The sequence below is a fragment of the Eschrichtius robustus genome, chromosome 12 (assembly GCF_028021215.1).
Source record: "Eschrichtius robustus isolate mEscRob2 chromosome 12, mEscRob2.pri, whole genome shotgun sequence".
In the NCBI taxonomy this organism is placed as follows: domain Eukaryota; kingdom Metazoa; phylum Chordata; class Mammalia; order Artiodactyla; family Eschrichtiidae; genus Eschrichtius; species Eschrichtius robustus.
In genome coordinates, this window is record NC_090835.1 from 65,540,570 (window position 1) to 65,563,116 (window position 22,547).

General features: G+C 36.4%; 1 protein-coding gene across 4 annotated transcripts in view; it reads left to right on the forward strand.

Moving 5' to 3' along the window:
• The window catches only part of HMGCLL1 (3-hydroxy-3-methylglutaryl-CoA lyase like 1), a 140,171-nt gene that overhangs the window by 67,301 nt on the left and 50,323 nt on the right, over positions 1-22,547 (forward strand). For 3 of the 4 annotated variants that reach the window (XM_068558157.1, XM_068558158.1, XM_068558159.1), the window contains 3 exons: positions 1,855-2,003; positions 12,491-12,554; positions 16,814-17,002. In XM_068558157.1, coding sequence (XP_068414258.1) covers positions 1,855-2,003; positions 12,491-12,554; positions 16,814-17,002 — 402 coding nt within the window. The remainder of the gene's footprint in view (positions 1-1,854; positions 2,004-12,490; positions 12,555-16,813; positions 17,003-22,547) is intronic. The other variant, XM_068558160.1, reaches the window with a different exon arrangement.

Genomic DNA, 22,547 nt, shown 5'->3' on the forward strand with positions numbered 1-22,547 from the left:
TTAATATTATTGTAGTGGATAATTACTTTGTCACTTTTTCTGAGGTTGCTGTTGTTCCTGCCCTCTACATGGAGCTAATCACTGTCTTTGGAATTGCCTCTACCAACTTTCCTTATTTGTCTTCCGGTTTGTTTCTTCCAATCCTATGTGCCTTGGGAATTTATATGCCAAGAAGCTTTCGTAATTACACATACTAGAAGAATCAGTGTAGTTTTAAGTAAAGGCTTGAGGTGTTATGCTTACATGGCTGTATTGTAAAAGTTGAGCAGCAGCTATTTTTGGTGTTAATGGATATTTTTCACTTTTGTATTTGTGACTGGGTTGAATGAAGTTGAAATTGTGGGTGCTAGTTGGCGTATCACCTGTTAGTGTATCTTGTGAAACCACTTTTCTTTTATTTGAATTAATACAAATTTTATCACATTGTAAAGAAAGACAGAGGCCTTTTAAGAAATTATAATATTGCTGTCATCCAGTCCTAAAGAAGTTGGGAATGTAACCACCTTGAGAAAGATATGAGAGTATACCCTCAGGGTAGCTTAGAAAGTAATAGGAGAAACCTTGGCTTGGGAGTCAAGCAAGCCTGTGTTTGAAACATGGCCCCAGAACTTTTACTAGTCTTGGGACCTCCTATTAGTGTTTTAGCCTCTTTGAGCCGCAGTTTTCTCATCTGTAAAATCGCCATAATAATACCTCATTTACAAGATTGTTTGTGGATTAGAAATAGGGCATGCAAAATACAACACCAGCACATAGTAGGTGTCCAATAAATAGTACTTTAATTTAGTTAAATTAAAAAAAAAAAATTTAAAAAGTGAAGTATAGTTGATTTACAATGTTGTGTTAATTTCTGCTGTACAGCCAAGTGATTCAGTTATATATATATATATATATATATATATGTTCTTTTTTAATATTCTTTTCCATTATGGTTTATCATAAGATACTGAATATAGCTCCCTGTGCTATACAGTAGGAACTTGTTTATCCACAGAATTTTAATTTTAAAGGTTAAAATTTATTTTGGATGGAAGAGTGGAAACCAGTATTTTTTTTTTAAATGTTGGAGGAGAGATGATGGAATTTTTTTTCTTAATGTATTAATAGGGTATCAGAGAGAAAGGGGAATCTAGGTACAGTGCTAGAGATATATTAATAGAAAGTCTTAAAAATCCAGCTGGAAAACTAGGAGGCTTGACGTTGAAAACAAGCACTGGGAAGCCTGGAGGGAGGAGAGAAGATGGCCAAAGGGGCAAAAGGGAGAATTGATTAGGTCGACATTGTGGATTTGAAGACTGGCAAGAGGATTAAGGTCTTAAGACATGCAAGAGTTTGGTTGTCACAGTCAAGGTATGAAACAGTGGAAGTGAGATTAAGAGATAGGGAGAAAATTTGGAGCAAAATCGAAATGATGACTTGGAAAAATATTTTCCTGTTGGATGGTAAGAAGAGAAGAAAAACAAAGCACTTACTAGCCTCAATTTTAATAATTGGGTAAAAATAAAGTTTTCCATAGATATCAAGAGGTTTCATTGGGGTGCTAGTATTTTCCATAATTAAGGTTAAAATATTGCTGAGGATAACTTTTAGGAAAGGCAAGATTAAATTGGAACATCATCATTGCATATTCTGTGATTTATAAGTGTTGTAGTTTGTGGAATTATTGTGCTATCATAAAATATTTTTACATTTCAAAAGGGTGTATGCAGCAAGTTGAGAGAAATCTAATTTTAAATTTTAAGGAGAATGTTAAAGAATTCAAGTATCCCTTTATAGAGTAGTTAACATTGCTTCTGCTGCTCTTGTTTATGTTTTTGGAATTACTAGCTTTGGCCTTTGATTTGTATTTTTCAGGTTGCTGCAGGAGCCACTGAGATCTCCGTTTTTGGTGCTGCCTCTGAACCCTTTAGCAAGAAGAATATTAACTGTGCTATTGAAGAAAGTATGGAGAAGTTTGAGGAGGTCGTTAAGTCTGCAAGACACATGAATATTCCAACACGAGGGTACTTATGAAATTCCACAAATTCTATTTAGTTCATTAACATCAATTGTTAAAGCTCTTTATGAACTATCTAGACATTGTTTTATGACATATAACAATATACATAGGGTATCTTATTTATACCCTGATCTTATGTGATCAAGGCCATGATTATATACTTATTACTATAACTACCTCATTAATATCAGCTGATAATTATGCGGGCGTATCTAGCCCTTATGTTGTCATGCATTTGAGGTCAGAGGGACCAACATCGGAACTGACATTGTTACTCATTTTATTAATTTCAAATTATCCAAATGCACCCATTTTTGGATCACAGCCTAGTGTAAACGGATAGATTGTTATGAACTCATAGTAGCATTTGGAAAGGAATCATCTAATGTGGTTTCCAAATTTTTAAATTTTTTTAAGAACCATGTTTTTTCTTCAAAGAATATATTGTACAGAAATTCAATAGATTATGTAAAACGTAAAATTGAGAACTGCACTGGGGTGCTGGGCCCATCATTCCACCCATTCAGCCTCCCCTTAACAGCTGACTTCCAGGTTTTCTCTGTGTGGCCCCCAAAGCAAAATTATTTGGGGAAGGAGAAGAGAGAGGAAACTGGTTTGGTTCTTGCCTGCTTCCAGGCCAGCAGGGGAGCATCTAGTGCAAACAGGCTCTATACTCAGTCCCATGTCTGTGAAATGTATAATAAATTCGTTGTTACTTAAGAAAGAAGTTTCTCAGACATTAGCTAATTTTCTATTTTTATAATTATGGAGATATGATAAACATGCCATATCATCTTCATAAATTAAAATGTATAGTGTTTGTAACAGAAGGCTGAGTGCTGTCACTGGGCTTAGATGCTGGTTGTATTTCCTATGGTTGAAGTGAGCAAAGTTCATAGTGGCAAGAAAGATTCAGTCATTAATGAGAAAGACAAGTGGATCCAATTTGGAGTGACTGGATTAGAAAAGGATTGGAATTCAACCAAGGTCATTTGGAGAGCAAGTAGAAATAGATTACACCATAGGTAGCTATCTTGTTGGTTTGCTTCCTTTTTTTTTAACTTCCTTTTCCTTTCTCCTTAGTAAATTTCCAACATGACTTTTTAAAGATATTTTTTTTTTGTAACTGACATGCATACATAACATGCAGAGGGCATGCAAGAAAGTTTAAAAACCAAGATAATGTATTTCCATAGACAGAAAATAAAGGATGTCTGTTCTTAAGGCAAAAGTTACATAACCACCATCAAAAAGGAGAGATATCCTGTAAGTTTCTAAATTCAAACATACGTAAGTTGCTTTGTCTCTCTTCCCTTTGAAAGAAAGGAAAAAATGAAGAAGCTGTTCTTCTATTTCAATTTATGTTTAAATGTGGAGTAAAGTAATTCACATTGGAAAGTTGAAAACACAAAACTCTAAGAAGTCAGGTACATGTAAATTTATGCTTCAAATGGGAAGTGTTATTTTTTAAATGTTGAAAGATGGATGTGAACAAATTATATAATAACAAATTTTATCATTTTAGTTTTTATAAAATAGAATAGGTAACTTAATAAGGCTAATAGAAACCCTAACTCCCCTTTAATACTGATTGCTGAACATTTAATATTGTCCTATCAATAAAGAAACTTCTAACCATATTACAACCTAAGAAGTTTTTCAGGCTTTGATAAGAAGAGTACAGAAGTGCAGATGGATGAGAACTCACCCACAGCCAAATGAAATCAGTGAAAGTACATCAGAGACTTATTGTAGTTATACTGTAGACAGATGTATGTTTTCCAACGCAGACTTCCTTCCTTTGGAGCACAGGCCCTCGATTTTCTGAAACACTAGTCATTTTTAGAACTATGCCTTCGGATGGATGGATATGAGTTCACTATTTGTGCAGTTGAAAATTATCTTCTCTCCCAAACTTTTACAGAGTTTAAATTCGATTTTATTTTCACTGGCAATCTAGATGGTAGGTACTCATTATTAAAAGTTATAGGCCATTGGTACTCATTTAAGGGAAAGAGCCATGCTCAACTAGTTGAACCTGAAGTAGATGCTTCAGCCAGTGTTACTATGGCAACAGCTTCATCAACATGGATCATCACCCAGAAAATGTATATCACCAGCTGCTGTCAGATTTAAAGGCCATGAGGCAGGACACATTTTATAAAGGCTCACTAAAGATATTTAAGCTTCTGTAAAAACAGTAAACTTTCATATGTTCTAAATAGCAGCTTTTATTAAAATTATGAAGGCTATTGTTTGTTTCCTCCCTTCCCGGAAACACACACATACATATGCCTATGTACACGTTTTTATACATGCTCCAAACTTTATGGAACATATGGGACACATTGGGGAAAGACATGGTGCCAGATGGTTGACATAAAATGCAGAGTCAGCTAACTACTGCTGCACATACATTGTATGTGAGTGAGCAATGAAATGTCTACATTTTGGACTTCATTCTCTAATGTGTATTTCACATATGTTTAAAAAATGTAGGTTATTTTTCTCTTATCTGTTTAATTTTTAAAACATTAAAAAGACAGAGAAAAATAGAAGCCTGTTATAAATTTAACACTTTCTTTCTTTTTATCAATGGCATTTATTGAAAGAATTATCTCTTGGTTTGTCAAAATCTGTTTAAAGTTGAAATCCCTCAGATATGAAGTAGTGTTCTCATCTATCATATAAGGCATTCAGGTTTTTTTTTTTTTCTTTTTTTTTTGATTTTTTTTTGTTGTTTAATTTTTTAATTTAATTTTATTTATTTTTGTATACAGCAGGTCCTTATTAGTCATCAATTTTATACACATCAGTGTATACATGTCAATCCCAACTCCCCAATTCAGGCATTCAGGTTTTATTCCTTTTTGTTTGAAGTGAGTATCAGCTTCTCTTTAATGATGTCACAAGAATCACATGCTCACTCTTCTTGTGAAACTATTAATTTAAAAAGGAAACTGTCTCTAAGGTGCCTTATTCATTTCATTATTAGATGCTTATAAACATGTTATAAATTCACAAAGTCAGCAGGTGTGCATGTCAAAGCAATGTGCTTTTACATGATTACATCTTAGGCCTCTTCTATAAAGTGGCCTAGAATGATCTGATCCATGATTAACTTCCTGAAAGTCTGAGCCTACTGAAAGTTGAAAGAAGTCGACTGATAACATTTTTAGGATCCAAACAAAATTATTCACCCACTGTTAAAAAAAATACAAATTGCAAAAATATTTCACTGTGAACTGTCAATGCTGAATTTATTCTCAAATTCCCAGAAAAAGTAGACATACAAAATAATAAGAAGGAAGAATAAAAAGCAAATTAGTGGTTAAACTAATATAGACAGCCATAGATAACTTTTAGGTATGGAAAAACAAAGACAGTTTTAGGATGCGATAATGTTTTGCAATGTGATTAATATTGCAATGTGATTAATACTGATAGATATTTTGGAGGAGACAAGGAATCAGGTTTTCATAGAACCATAATGAGTCTAAGGTGCATATTTTATATAGCTCTTCACCTACTGTCACCTTCATCACCTACTTTCTTCTTATACAAAACCAATGAAACCCAATCGGTTTTTAAATGTTTCTGAATAAAATTGTATCATTTATATCAGTGACCAATTTCTTTGAGGAAAGACCCTCAATGTTAGGAAATTCTTCCTGTGCTTAGTTATTTTTGGCTGGTTGCCTAACTCTGTATAATTTCTAGCCTTTAAAATGGCAACCATTTCTAACAGCTGTGAAGTCAGGGCTCAGTGTTCTTTCTCAAAATGGTCAGCTTTCACTGGATTTCCCTTGGAGAGAGAATTTGTAACTCAACACGTTTCTTCAAGAATTTGCAGCCTACTTGTTTGTTAGCCAAACCATCTAGGTCGTGTGAACATGTATTTTCTATCCTTCCCCTGCCTCATGCAAAATGTCATTATGGATCCTGATCCTGAAATAGCAGCCTTATTGAGTAAGATAATGAGCCTCCTTGTTTAGGGGCTTAGTGTTTTAAATACACAGTGACTGGCAGGCAGTGTTTCTCATTGATGAAGCAAATGTGTTTCTTTGGGTAATCTATCCCAGTGGAATTCACTTGCATATATGGCGCCATCTTCCTATAAGTGGACAGCTTATTGGTCAAAGTTTCTTTCCAATTTCTACTGTTAAACTGAGGGCTTTGCATTGGTGTGGAAGAGCAATTCAAATCATCATCTACCAAAATATGGCACATGAAACTCTAACAGTGAGACATCTGTTAAAACTATTTTCTTTTGTACATATGGTTTGTTTGAGTTCTACTTATTTTAGCCTCACATATTATTCTGTCACGGCTGTCTGCCAGATAACACATACCCAGCTACAGTTAATATGTGTATGTTGTGTTTGTGAAGTCACATCTAAATAGCCTTCATGTACAGCTTTTGAGCAAAGAATGTGTTTTGTCATTTCTCGTGAAATTTGCATTTTAGAGCAAAAGGAGAATTTTAGCAGAATTGCTTTTTGAGACCAAGGGAAGGTCATTATTTCTTATATCATCCACAGAGATAAGTGCATGATAGGCTCTCAACTTTATTTATAATTGGCTTGTTAATAATGGAATGCTATTTTATATTGTTTATAGGTTGATATATTCTTCATGGGTACATCTAACTTGTTCCTATATTTAAATGTATTAATTACCTTTAATTGACGTTACATGTCATCTCATCTCATCACTCTTGGCATTGTTTTTCTCTTCTGAGGATAGCAGTGGTTGACTCTTTACACTCCAAGTGTTTGTGATATTTTTTCAAGGCTTTTCCTCAGTCTTTTGGTTCCTTTTTGCCAGGGTGATTTGAGGAACATGGGCTAATTGTGTGAAGGTAGACCTGAGTAAGGCCTAACTGTAGGTTATTTTTCATGATTCACCTGTAGGTTATTTTTCATGATTCAACAACTTTACACATAGTTAAAGTTGTTAAAAACTTGAATGTTTCTGTTTTATCTTTTATCATGATTTTGCATAATATTGATAAATGGCCTCAGCAAGCACAAATAAAAATAAAACAACTCACATTTCTATCCAGAGTTTATTGTAATTTTAGTACAATTGGCTTCAATATGGTTGGTGATTCCTGTATTACCCTGTCATCCTACGTAATGTTTAAAACATGCTTCCAAGTCTGAACTCCCAAATATGTGCTGTCATCTCTGACTACAGAATTTAGAATGTTAAAAACCTGAATCTGGCTATACATTGATTGTAAAGATTAGGAATTTCATAGGAAATTATTCAGAAGGTTAAAATGACATCTTTACTAACATATTTTTGCATTAATTCATTCAAGAAATATTGTTTTATATAGTGTCCTCTCTTGTGATGCTATTTGTAATAATGAAAATGAAAAAGAAGCCTAACTTCGAAGAGTTCCCAGCAGACTGGGGAAGTAATATGTATAGAGATAATTATTATATGGTCAAAAAAGCCAAGTACTTTAAGAGACGTGTAGATAAATCCTATGAAAGTTCAAATTAAGACTGTATTAAATTTCTCTGGAGTTATTTGTAGAAGCCTTCATGGAGGTGTGAATAAAATGAAATCATTAAAAATGTGTAAAAATATGGAAACATAATCAGAAATGATGGCCTCCTCAGGCAGGGTAGGAAATCTACAAAGAGCAAAGGCATAGTGAAGAGAAATCTCCAGAAATGTTTGGATAAGAGGGAGAACTTTATAATTACTGTAATAAGAGCTTTTGAGGCCGTGAAATGCAAGAGAGGTAGAAAGTCAGATGAGGCTTCACAAATTGCTGAATTTGAATATCAAGTTTATTCAGTAGAAAATGGCAAGCCATTAAGGATTTTCAGAGTGTAAAAATATGCTCTAGGAATATTATTTTGGCAACAGATACTGGAGTGCAAATGAGGGAGTGGTGTGAGACTAGAGGCAAGGAGGGCACTTAGGTGACGTCTGTGACCATCCTGGGGAGGGGTTTGGGTACTGTTCTGTTCATGTGGGCTGGCGCTGGCAGAGTTCATATGCTCTAGAGCCTGGAGGGAAGAACCAGCCAATGCTGTTTAATGAACGTGTTCTCAAAGCTGACCTTCAAGTGATTTAGTGGCTGAAAATGACTATCATTTTTTTTTTTTTTTTTAATGGCAAATGTGGGGAAAACAGGAATGAGCACCATTTTGGATCTATTGAGCTTCTTATGCCATGTGAATGTGTCAAGCAATCGATTTGTAATGTTCATAAGAATATTGGGAATTTGTTCCTGGAATTATCTGTGTAATAGTGAGAGAGAGAGACTATAGGGGACTGAGCTGATACAGAGACTCCCTTTTCTGTTCCCATTACAGACACATAAATATAACAACTTGTAAAACATATAGCCAAGCTCAGAAAAGAAAAGAAAGCACTCAGATTTCATCAAAGAAAGTGTGGTAAGGATGCAGGCTGATGCCACTAACACACGGGGGTATCTATTCCAGATATAATCCCTGGTGGCTTGGAAATGGGATTTTAAAATCTATATGGGAAAAGATAGATGTTCTGCTAAGACTGGATTTGGAACTGAGTGTTCTTGGAGCCTGGAAGCACTTCCTTGCCAGTGCAAAGTCACTGAAATATGTGCCAGTGTTATGGGTTGTGGATTTATGACATATGAGTATTGTGGAAACCCAAATTGAGAAATGAAGGTAGGCATTTGCCTGGGAACTGGTAAAGTCTGCAAGGCAAGAGAAAAAGGAAATTAGATATCCTTTATAGGAACATTAAAATAACTCAGGACTGTCACTTCAGGCACTTCTACAGAAACTGAAATCACCGTGAAAAGGCACTAATGGTAAAAATTACAGGCCACATGAGGAAACAAACTATCCTAAGAAAAATAAGCAGAAGAAAAAGAAAAAAGCAGGAGAATTTTCACTGAAAATAAGGACATAGAATAATTTGAAAAGGAGATTGTAAATTAATTCTTAACCTATTTATAAAGGCAAAGGAAGAACATAATAAAAGAACAGGTCTTTATGGAAAAAAGGATGAAGATTTAAGGAAAAGAAATGGAAATGAAAAATACATGTGTTAAATAAAAACAATAATTGCATTGAACAGCAGGTTACAGTTGAAGAGAGGATTAGTGGTCTGGAAGTAGAATTTGAGGAAACTGCAATCATGAAACACAGAAAGGTAATAGAAATTTTGAAAGTGAAATTAAGAGAGAATGCCTAATAGAATTCCCAGAAGGAGAAAACAGGGAAAATAGATATTTTGATGAACTAGTACTTTGATGATTTTCTAGACGAGAACAAAAGCATTAATGTTAATATTGAAGAAGTATAACAAGTCCTGACATACTCATTATAAAATGTAGAATATTAGGTATAAACAGGTAATCCTAAAGCAGTAGAGAAAAAATTACTATAAAAATAAAGGAATTATCATCAGACAGAAAAATTCTCATCAGCAAAAACTGAGATGAGAAATAGTGAAATAATATGTTCAAAATGGCAAAAAAAACCCTGTCAACCTAGAGTTCCATACCTAGCCAAACTATTATACATTGATAAAAGTGAAATAAAACCATTTGTTGACAAAGTAGTCTGCAAAAGTCTACCCTTGCTGAAAAAATTACTAAAGGCTGTAGTTCAACAAAATGGACATTGAACCAGAAAGAAGGAATGAAAAGAAAAAAGAAATGGAGAGGTTGCAGGTCAGGGCTTCAGCAGAGTAGAAACTATTTGGAATAGGTCTATAAGAAATCAACCACCAGCCAATTAAAGATGGATAAATGTCGTGAATGCTGTGGGTCCAATGAAAGATAGATGCTGTGGGGTAGCAGTGAGGAAATCCCTGAGATTAGATAGTCTCATGGCTGTGTAACATCACTTTTACATAAGGGTGTCAATCCAACAGTCCAGGTGAGGAAGTATTGCTAATAGTTGAGTGGTTTTCAATTTTGGCACCTTAATGGAACTTTGAAAATTATTTTAAAATAATTAGTGGTTAGAGTCTATTCCCTGAGTTTCTGATTTAATTGGTTTGGAGTGTGTCCTACCCACCAGTGTCTGCTTTGTTTTGTAAGCTCCCTAGGTGATTCTGTACAGCTGAGATTGAGAAGCATTGTAATAGATTGTCAGAGAAGAGCAGAGGTCTGGAAACTGACTTCTGCCACCAGTCAAAGCAGACATGGTAGCCTATTTTCATCATGAGGGAGGCCATTTCACACTCACAAAAATCCCTCACTTTTTACAAGTGGTTGGCAAGCTTTTTGTGTAAAGAGCCAGATAGTAATATTTTAGGTTTTGTGGGTCAGATGGTCTTTGATGCAACTACTATTCTGCTGCTATAATGCAAAATATCCATGGAATATAGGTAAACAGTTGGGCATGGCTTTGTTCCAATAAAATTTTTATTTGCAAAAGAGCAATGAGCAGGATTTGGCCTCTGGGACTTAGCTTGCCAACCTCTGCTTTCGAGTGTTCAAGTACGGTTAATGAACACAGTTAAGAACCATTGCATTCACTTTGCAGAAAGTAGCCCCATGTGTGAATAGGTTAAAGAAGGGTGGAGAAGAACATATGAAGATAGCATGCAATGAAGAATGAAGACCAGGCCAACCATAGACCAGGGAAGGACTCAGAGGGAAAACTCTAGTGAGTGAAAATGCGCATGGAGAGAGTTAGGGTCATGGCATAAAGGGGCAACTATAGCCAGGTTGTTACTTTTCAGTTAAGAGAATGCTAGAGAGGTTTGTTTGTTTTATATTGTCTTACATTTGTCGGGGTTTTTTTGCTTGTTTTTGTTTTTGCATTTAGAGGGATTGCATGTAAATGAATAGCTTGGACTTTCTTTTTAATCACATCTAGATATTTGGGGTTCAGAATAAATGTACTTCTGTTTTCAACACATTATCATCATTGTACCTGAATTGAAATCCTTTTTCATCCCTTGCCACCTCCTCCAGTGCTATGTTCACATAAGAACATTTTCTTTTCTGCGTATCTTGAGTAAATTTATACAAATTATTTGAATATTAAGCTTAAATTATAGTGACTGAAAGAGCAGAGAGATGGGTTTCCTGTCCAGCATAGGCTTTCAAATTTTACTTGATTTTATCCTCTTTTTCTCCTTCTTTGTCCTCATAACTGCTTGCCTGGCTTATGGAACTGCTTAGTTATTTTAATTACAAAACCCAATTTTTATTCACATTTTTAATACTTTTGAAATTTGGTTATATCTTTAGGATCAATGAATATGTATTGAATTATTGAATCTATATTTCATGTTTTTACCCCAAAACCTGTTGTGAAATTAGTGTATCTTCCAATTGACAGGATCTTTTTTTTAAAATTGAGGTATAGTTGATTTATAATGTTGTGTTAATTTCTGCTGTACAGCCAAGAGATTCAGTTACACATACATATACATTCAATCAAGGAAACATGGGATCATCTTTGCTCATGTTTTTGCCTCCATCTTTCCTTTGGCACCTACTTCCAGAATTTATGAAGAGTTGCATTTCTGGAAAACAAACCTGATCTTGTCATACAAATGTCTCAAAATAATTTTCAGGGATCTCAAAGTTTCAGCTCCATGGCACAGTATTCAAGGGCTTGCTATCTAAAGCCTTTCATATTCTGGCCCAAAGAACTGGGTTTCCAACCTTCTTCCCCACCACCCCTCTCTCCCTCATGTGAATTGCTTCATTCCTGATGATCAGACACATGGTGCATTATTTTAATACAAGTGTTGTAAAATCTCTGAGAAAACTTTAATAAAATGGGATTGGTGTTGAACTGAAAATAGCTAAAAGAGGCTTTTTCTAAAGTTTCATACTTTAAGATGAAAATGTATCATCATCCTTGCAAGAAAGGCTTGACTTTTTATATTAAATTGTTGAAGAACCTTATGGAATATCTTTATTTAGAGGCTTTTAAACATAGACTAGACACTCTTCTGTTGAGGATGATTTTTAGGTACACCCATGAGAGATAAACAAGGTGAACTTTGAGGTTGTGATCAGTTCTGGGAGTTTGAGGGTGATTAATGACTGTATCTACGTGAAGCCAAAATATCCAGATGGAAATGAAAAGAGAAATTCAGTTTGTCATCTACATGCTTTCTATATGATTCCAAAAACCTGGATATTTAACAGTTGAATGTATGTAGTTATTGAAATAAAACAATATATTTCACTGGTATTTTCTGCTTTGAATGTTCACGTATTGCTATAGTTTAAGCAACCTCACGAGATAAACACTTGTCTTATTCCCATCTGCCGTCAAATAACATATATCAAATTGTAATTATTAGAAAAATTAAAATGTGAGTTAAATTGAAAATGTTCCCAATTGTTTTTGTTTCGTCTGAGAATAATAATGAAGGAAGGAATAGAGTAAAATAAATTTTCTTGATGACTCTCTGGCTATTTCTTCATTTTTATAAAATGGAAATTAGGAAATGGGTTATCCACCAGATGCATATTTATATGGCTCTGTATTTTAAATTTAGGTATGTATCCTGTGCCCTGGGCTGTCCATATGAAGGAAACATCACACCACAGAAAGTAACAGAAGTAAGATATACGCCTGGTTTTCTGCTTCATGGTAAAATGATGTGTATTATTTTAAAAAGTGGACTCTTTTTCCTAATGTTTATTGCATTTGCACAACTAGAGCCATGGACTGATCACTTAGCTAATAGTTTTATTTTAACACTAAAGTCTTAGATAGTACCTATCACTGTCCAGAGTTAACATTTGATTCTTATCATATGGGTGTTCAAAGTTGGAGGGAATAAAAACACCTGATTTGTTTTTATGTGAATAGAACATATTGAGCAACCTTTCTACTTTCTATCAGAATTCTGAGGCAGTTTTTGCACATATACTCAAACTTTGCCTTGGTTGCTCAGGTAGTGTCCCTTTGTTGTCTCCTGCGTATTTTGGCATTTGTATCAGAGTACATACTGCTTCCGTGTTTTTGTTCCTTTGAGATTCTATAGCTCTTTCTGCTGAGATTCAAGTTGCTATTATTCCAGAGCAATTTTACATCAATTGATTATAGTCATTAAGGACCTACTTATTGAAGTTCATTTTCTACTTCCTGTTCCTTTTTCTTAATTGATACCAATGAATACAAAATGCTTGTCTTTGAAATTATATTAGACTCAGAAACTCATTTGCATATGAAATAGCATATTCTTGTGCACTGCTGTTAAAGTTAATTTTTATAGTTTAGGAATGCGGTGCTGAAGCAGTGAAGATGGGATTGTTAGAATATCAAACTTTAGACAGGATAAACTTTCAGTTTGGCTAAAACCATTCCTGTTTTGTGTATTCATTTGAACTGCAGATGTTTCCAGTGAGAGATATCCCATCATCTATTAATTAAGCAAGACAATTGCCCACAGAGGCAGATATATCAATACTATAAAATAATGAAACAAATATTTAAAAAATTTTATTGAAGTGTAGTTGATTTACAATGTAGCATTTAATTTCTGCTATACAGCAAAGTTACTCAGTTATACATATATATTCTTTTTCATGTTCTTTTCCATAATGGTTTATCACAGGATATTGAATATAGTTCCCTGTGCTATACAGTAGGACCTTGTTGTTTATCCATCCTATGTATAATAGTTTGCATCTTTATGAAGCTGAAATTTTGCAGTCCTTCGCTGGCATGGGACCCTTCTAAGGCTCTGTTATTAATTTGTATTCACAACTATATATTCTTTTTTTTTTAAATCAGTTTACTGCTTTTATTATTTTTTTAAAACTTTTATTTATTTATTTATTTATTTATTTATTGGCTGTGTTGGGTCTTTGTTGCTGCGCATGGGCTTTCTCTAGTTGCAGCGAGCGGGGGCTATTTTTCGTTGCAGTGCTTCTTCTGAGGGCTTCTCATTGCAGTGGCTTCTCTTGTTGCAGAGCACGGGCTCTAGGCACGCAGGCTTCAGTAGCTGCAGCACGCAGGCTCAGTAGTTGTGGCGCACGGGCTTAGCTGCTCCGTGGCATGTGGCATCTTCCCAGACCAGGGCTCGAACCCATGTCCCCTGCGTTGGCAGGCTGATTCTTAACCGCTGCGCCACCAGGGAAGTCCCTATATATTCTTTTCTTAAAGAACATTTCCAAAATAGTATAACTTCAGACTCCACAAACCTGAATCCAACTCTGCCTATACACCGACCCCTTGCTTTTCTTCCTTCTGGCTTGTGCCACCTCTGGACAGACCACACACAGTCTCAGGCTCTGCATTCCTGCTCCATTATGTCCAGGGTGTTGCTGAAGAGAATCCTGGAACAGGCAGATTGGAAGTGTTAGGAATTCATGACCAGTGACCTTACCTGGTCTTCTGTTCCACACTACCCTGTGTGGAACAACTCCCTGTCTCCTTTCCAAAATGACTCTTGCAGACTGTGTTCCCTCTGTTGAAGCCTCTAGCCCTTCCTGTCGCTTACTCCCTTGTATATGAAACTGCAGAGCCCTTCCCACTGATACTTGAACATGTTCAAGCCTCTTCCATGTGAAAACTTCCTTCCTTAAATTAGCATCCCTGGCTAGTTATCGATGATCTATCTCCATCCTTCCACATCTACACTTCTTCAAAGGGCTGCCTGCAGCCGTGGTGCCCATCTACCCTTGTGCCACCAACACTCCACCAGTCTCCAAAATGACATCTAGACCGTTCACTCCACTGAAATCCCTCTTTGTTAACATCACTACTGAGCACTTGGGTCAAGTGCGAGATCCTATTCTGTCCTTGTCTTGACTTCTCAGCAGAATTGGGGGCTAGTGACCATCCCCTCCTTCCTGCCACTCTTGTAGCCCTTGGATTGCCTTGACCCCACACTTAGGATTTTCCTCCAGCCACTTGGATGGAAGCATCATTCTTCTCTATGTGGCCATTAAGAAATTCCAGCATTTAATAGGCAGTTTTGAGGTGATTAATTACTCTATCTATGTGAGGCCAAAAACATACAGATGGAAATGAAGAGAGAAATTCAGTTAGTCATCTACATGCTTTCTATATGATTCCAAAGACCTGGATATTTAACAGTTGAATATATGTACCTTTTTAAATAAAGGAGAAGAAAGAGGAGAATCAGCATTATGCTTTTTTCATCCAAGCTTCCATCCAATAATTGTCTCCTACCTGGACTAGGGAGCCCTTCTGAGTTCCCTTCAAACTATTTTTGACGTTGTATTGATACTGCCTTTCTGAAACATAAAGCCCATTATGTCACCACTACTCCACATTCGGTCAAGGCTTTCTACTGCTCTTATGATAGATTCCTCAACCAAAATCCTAAACCCGGTCAGTTTGCAAGACTGTGTGTATTCTTTGTATGCTCTGCCCCGGGCCTTCCTCCCCAGCTCTATGGAGCCCCATTCCCCCTTGGTTTTTGCTTTCTTGTCACATCTGTCCTTTACATCTGACCTTCCTTCTTTTTTTTTTTTTTTTTTGGCCACACCCCATGGCATGCGGGATTCTAGTTCCCCGACCAGGGATTTAACCCGCGCCCCCTGCAGTGGAAGCATGGAGCCTCAACCACTGGACCACCAGGGAATTCCCATGACCTTCCTTCCTACTTGGAATCCCCTTAGTATTTGATATTTCAGCTGCCTGAAATTCCACCTGAATGTTCTTCTCACACCCTTCCTCCGCAACCTCTTCGACAAGTTGATGCTGACTATCTCAGGCTGTCACTGAGGCCCTTCCTGCTTGACAGATCTAGGTCAATTTCCTTTGCTACATGCTCTTAGAATCCTGTTTCTTTGTTCCAAAATTATTATGTTAGCTGTGTTTACACATTCCCGAGTGGAATTGATTAGGGTCTGTCCTCACTTGACTCCAGATTCCATAATACCTTGAGCCTGGACCCTTAACATCTGCATCCCCATCATATCCCAGCATCTAGGGCAGGGCCTGATGTAAAATAAGCACCAAAGACACGCATAAGGCATGAGTTAAGGGGTGACCATGTGTCTGACTTTGCACAAAGTGATTTTTATATATTCTCATTTTCACAACCAAACATGTCAACACTCACTTCATCATTATTATTGTGAGTTTGAAAAATTAAGTAGTAAGGCTTAGAAAACAGGCTAAATAATGGTGTTTTATTGTTTGTATTTTACAGAATAGGGACTAAGGCTTCAAAAGGTTCATCTTCTGCCCAGTATCGCATGACTAGCATTGGTGGCAGCTGAGATTTCAATCCAGGCCTGTCTGATTCCAGAAGCCATGTCTTTGTCAACATACCATGCTGCCTTCATGAAAATTCATATTGCTCTTTGAAAGTAACATTAGTTATTTGGCTTGAAGGGAGCACAAAATTTACCAGACTCAAGAGCATCCATTTATGAGCTAGAAAATTTAAACCAAAAATATCAAGTGTCTGTACCAATTACAAAACTACTTGATTGACATCTCTTGACCGCTAATCTAGTGCCTTGAGAAATACTAGTTCCAAAGTAAATTTGTGATGCTTCTGTTTGATTAAAAGGCTGAGAAAATAAACCTGCCATAAATGAAACTGTAGCTTATAATTTCATAATTGAACATGTAGCTACTTAGATAGATACGATTCTGAGGCAAACTTGAATATTAGAGAAAGATAATTACAGGAATGTCATTCAAAGTTTTATATAATGCTTGGGATTTAATGAGAAAGGAAAAGGACTAGTAAACTAAATTATACATTTTCCATGGATATGCAAGTTATCTTAGTTGTGATGTTTACTTCTAGATGACGTTTGTTAAGGAACAACAGGGTTTGAGTGTCTTCATTTCCATTGTTTTACTAGCTTGTCACTTTTCTTGATAGGTATCTAAGAGATTGTATGGCATGGGCTGTTACGAGATTTCCCTGGGAGACACAATTGGAGTGGGAACTCCAGGAAGCATGAAGAGGATGTTGGAAAGTGTCATGAAAGAAATCCCACCCAGGGCTCTTGCTGTTCACTGTCATGACACATACGGACAAGCCTTAGCAAATATCCTTACGGCCCTTCAGGTATTTTGTGTTATTTTTGTGTATGTGTAAAGGTGTGTATACTTATTTGCCATATAAACATATTAAGAGCTTTAGTGAGACAATATTTATAAATTGCTATGAATATAACATTTTTTTTTTGAGATTCAAGTGTTGATACTTATTGGGCATCCACAGTGTTCCAAGCCCTTTGTTCACCTCTTCCATGTATGTTATTTCATTTAACCCTCACAGCAACCTTTGCAGTATACATAGCATTAACCTGTTACATATCAGGAAACAGGATTTGGAGGTTACGTGACCTGCCCAAGATCACACAGCTACAAAGTGCTGGATTTGAGACCAGAGACTGGGGCTCCCGACTCCATGCCAAGACTTCTCTCCTAGTTTCCTAACATGCTGACCCAGTAAGAAATTGTTATTGTAGAAATATACAGAAATCGAACCATTGTTTGAACGCTGTGGTTAGGTTTAGAATCAAAGGAGAACATTGAATAGCTGTAACTTGCTAGAAAACTGGAAAGGAGGCAGTGTGATATGACAGAAGAAAAACTAGATTAAAAATCAAGAGACATTTAAACAGTGCCTGACACATGACGTGCACTCAGGAAATATTTGTAAATTGCCCATGCTTTTCAGGGCAATGATGTCTCTTATTACTGTTCATTTGATTTGATAAAATCCCTGAATTTGTTCTTTTTAAAAGTACTTATCTTCTCAGAGCTATGTCTGCTTTTTTCAACTCCCACTTGCTCTCAGCCTGAAAACTTGATAGATTGAAAAATGATGGCATTTTTGAGGAGCGCAAAGCACGGAGATAGTAGCGTGTACTGTTGTAATCATGTAACTTGTGCTCTTTTGGATAATTTGGTGCTCTGTGATGAGGAAGTATGGCACTGAAATATAGACTGTTTTGTTTAAGATGTCTTCCTGATGTTGGCAAGCATCCTTTTGAAAGAACCCCTGGTTTTTATCAAGTATATTCTGATCAAAATCAAGAGAGCTAGAAAGTTGGAGGATTAAGAATTGCTTATTACATTCTAAAGATACCTCAGTTCTTTTTAATGTATTTATTGAAAGGAATAGATAGATATAAATTGCATTTTAAGGTATTTATTTTTAAATTGATGTTATTTCTTAAACTCGGCTAACAATAGATTCACTAGATGTTCTTTGAACCCAAGATTTTGACAACTAAAGATAAGAGTGTCTGAAAGCTTTTTGGTGAGGCTGAAAATCAATACATAAAGCTTAATGTCATCATCCTGCAGTGCACAGTTGTTTGGCAGAAGTTAAAAAAAAACCTGTGACTATCAAGCCCCACAAGGGCTTATTTGGACTTTGTAACATATGTGCACAAATCCTTATTTATCCTCTGGAAGCAGGCAAGGAACATTGTATTGAATTAGAAGAAAAAAACGATATCCCATGGACTTTGGGGCATTTTGACAATTTTCCTTCTCTATTCTAGTTTCTAAAACAATAGAGAACTAGGCATCACTTCAGGATTCTGTGTTCAGCTGCAACTGTAACTTATTAAGTGTTCCTCACCAGCAAGTTCCTGGAGAGGTCTGTGTGTGTGTCTGTGTGTGTGTGTGTGTGTCTGTGTGTCTCTCTCATTTCTCCTATGGATATATCCTCTATACAGTAACACTTGAGTCATGTTTTATTCATGTAGCATATTTATTATATAATGAGTGATAGTTTAGGGTTTTGGGATCCAGGGCTATAGTGCACATTCTGGGAACCCAAAGATCTGATTCTGTAAACTTTCTGCCTGTTGAAAATGCCCCACTGCAAAATATTGCTTTTACCCCATTGTGATTGTGACGGTTAAGGCTGTCTGAGGAAGTAAGATTTAAAATCAGATATAAAGAATGAGAAGAAAGTAACCTCAATAAGGGGTGTGTGTGGTGTGTGTGTGTGTGCGTTTGTGTGTGTGTATGGGCATCAATGTGTGAAAAGAATGTTCAAGCAGATGAAACACCACTTGGGCAAAAGGCCTTGGAGAGGGAGCAGCGTGTCCTAGGAGCTGAAAGACGGCTACTGTCTTCAGAGGGGAACCTGAGCTTTATAACATTCGCTGAATTAGATGAACTGCAGAGTCTCCATTTACAAAGAGATGAAGATTGCAATTCTGGGGCATTTGCCCATCCATACTGTAACAGCAGTACGGGGTGGGGACAGGAAAGAACCTTGGGCTCAAGCAAGATGGGGAGCACAGTCCAGAACCTGTATAAGGCTGAGACCCCTCACCCCACAAAAAAAACCACCACACCTTCAGTCAAAAAGGGTGAACCAGCAAAAACCACCTCACAACGGGAGAAGGCGGCAAGGATATTTATTCTAATGGCCTCGGCTATGGGTGAAGGAGAAATACACAGGCCCCCTTTATATGTCATAACTTTTTGTTGACCCTGTTGTGAGTTTAGGGTTGAAATTCACATTGCTTGCAGAATGTGAAAGACTCAAGCGGGCAAATTATTTTCAAATGGGTGTGAATTAGTAGTACCTACAGGTGTCAGGGAGAATATAAATCTTTTCAGAAGGAACATATCTTCAATTTAAGCTGAATTATTTGGGGTGTGAGTGTGTGTATGTATCTATGTGTGTATGTGTATGTGTGTGTGTTTATGTCTCTCTGTGTGTGTTTGCCTGTGTATGTCTCTTTGTGTGCATGTGTGTATGTGTATATGCATATGTGCATATGCATGTGTGTGTACATGTATATGTGTATTTGTGTGTATGTGTCTATGTGTATCTGTATGTCTAGGTGTGTATGTGTATGTATGTGTGTTTATGTCTGTCAGGGGAAGGGTGGTATTTTGCTCTTTGGCAGCTCCTGTACAAGTTAGCAGGAAACGTGTCCACAAGTATCTGTCATTGTGTTTTCTGTTCTTTTACTATGGGCACAAGCTCTAAGCATGTACGTGAGGTGGGAGGGCGGAAGGGAGGCGAGGGGCCTGGGAAAGTGCACTTGGAGCGTGGCGGTGTTGCATTGCCCAGACCTTGACGTGTAGTCACAGTGTAAGTGGGTGGAGGAGAGGGTAAGAGCAGCTTGTGTAAGAAGCAATATGAAGCCCGAGTGGCCAGTTTAAATGAACAATTTAACGTTGGAGTTGTAGAGTTTGTGTTTGCTGTCATCCACTTTCAAACAGTTTCATCCACTTTCATCCAGTTTGATAAGCCAGTGCCAGTGTAAGAAAAAATATACACTTTTGCTCTCTTTGAAACTGTGTGTAGCTGAGACTGTAAATATTTGGGGAGGTGTATGCTCACACAGACAGCGCAGCAGGCTCGTGGAATGTCTTTGCAGACATACGTGTACTGGTTGGTCCCTGGCAACGCTGAGTGAGGCAGAGTCCTCCAGGGCCCCGTCCCAATAAAAGCAGCAGCAGCAACAAAATAACCAGGATTACCTTGAGTGGAGGAGAAAAAATGTCTTAGGAAAAAAAAAAAAAACAAAAAACCAAACCTGCCAGTGTTTAAGTAGAAGGGAAATCAGAGAAAGTCCCACTTCGTTATGAACTAGGCTAACTCTGGCTTCAGGAAGCAGTGGCCATACTTCATTCTTTAAAATGGAATCTTTGAAGTGGCTTCTAGTCAGATGGCCGGTGCATGTGGAGTGGATATCATTTGTTTTAATTTAGGGGTTGGGAAACAGTTTACAGTGCTCCAAACTGGAAGTTAAAATGATGGCAAGGAGACATGTAGTAGGTGGAAACTTGGCCATGATGGTAGGAAACAAATGAGAGTTATAAATGGAACATCCCCTTCGGTCTGGAAAGCACATACTAACAATGTAACAGAGGGATCATTCTTGGGTTCCCAGGTTTATTGTATTTTTTTATTACTTAAACATATGACTTATAGGGCTGTACATGGTTGTATGGGAGTCAAGAATTCATAATTATCAGATATTCTTTAATATAGAGAAATAATTGACACTATAGATTTGAGTCGGGGATATTTATAACCACCCAAACACAAAAGAGCAAGAAAATGAGGTGACAAAACATACAGCATTTCAGTAATGGAAGAAACATACATGGCCCAAAGTACTTGTCTTAATTTTTTATGTAAAAATTGAGTCTCACCCTTTTGCATATTCCCAAGTACCTAAGTAAAACACCAGTGAACAAATTACTTAATCTACTTAACACTAAACAATGGCACAGTCTCTGTTTTCCTTCACTCAAATGATCTGAGTCTTCATAACTGGGTAAAAACAGAGTAAAACAAATGAGTTCCAATATCACAAGTAACAGTGCCACATTAACTGGCAGCAAAGAGAGTAGAACAGGCAATATTTAGCTTTCCCCTAAAGAAATACCATGTGCCTTTTTCTTCTCTTAAACTTAATAGACACTTAGCTAAAGTGCCTTTCCTCATGATGTTTTCCATATGTTTAGTATTCTCTTTTAGAAAAACCAAATCATTTACCTAATTTTTACAACAAAGCATCATTTCTTTATATTGACTCTTGCTAAACCACGTTTAAATGCTACAAAACAATTTCCTCATGTAATTTGTTTTTGAGGTTCTCAAAGAAAACTTTTAGAATTCCAAATTCTCTTCTCAATTCTATACCTATAGAATGTGTACAATGATGTCTATGTCCTCAGATTTTACAAAACTGAGGTGAGGTGCAGAGTTTCTAGAACATTTGTCTTGGTGACTGCATTTGGTTGATACTTCATACTATTACCGTCATTACAGTTAAAACTATTACTACTGCTGATATACTAATAGCAATAATATTATAACCTTTATTACTCAAGGAGCCAGAGGCATAAAGCATTGCTTTGCAAATGTGTAAATTTGTAAATACATGCATTAGATATTATTCATTTATTCAACATCTATTAAAGAGCTAAATAGAAATCAGTGAGCAAGAAAGAAAACAAAAAGTTGAAAACTGGATGCTCCTATATAGGTTTTACAAAATGCATCACTAATTTATTCAACAAATATTCATTTTATCAGACACTGTTTTAGATGTTAGATTCAGATGTAAAATCTCTGAGCAGTCCTGCTGTGGAGAAAACTGTTTTAGTTTAACTCAGTACCTCCAGAAGCTTTTTGAGTATGAAATAGTATTTTTGTTTTTGTTTGTTTTCTTGCTTGTTTGTTTGCTTTTTGCTACACAATTAACTTTCTCCAGTACAGTATTATGTTGAAAATATTCTCAGGTGGGATGAGGTGTAAGTTATCATCAAAAAATAAATAAAAGAGGTAAACTAACACAATATTGTAAATCAACTATACTATCAAGTGTTTAAAAAATACTTTCAAGCCAAAAATAAGTAAATAAAAGAGAACAGGGAGTCCAGCAGAAGTTTAACACCGTCCAATTTTTGAGTGCTTAAAAACAGGGCTTTGAGCCATAAATGTCAGCAAGAAAAGGTGAACAAAGTTCCTTTCTATTATTTTTTTTTTGCAAGTGGCTGGATTGCTTATATCAGTGATAAAAATGAGAAAACGTGAATAATTTTGTTTTGTTTATCTCCAACATCTTTTTATTAATATAAACGTCTCTCTGATTTTGACTATAGGTAATCAGTCA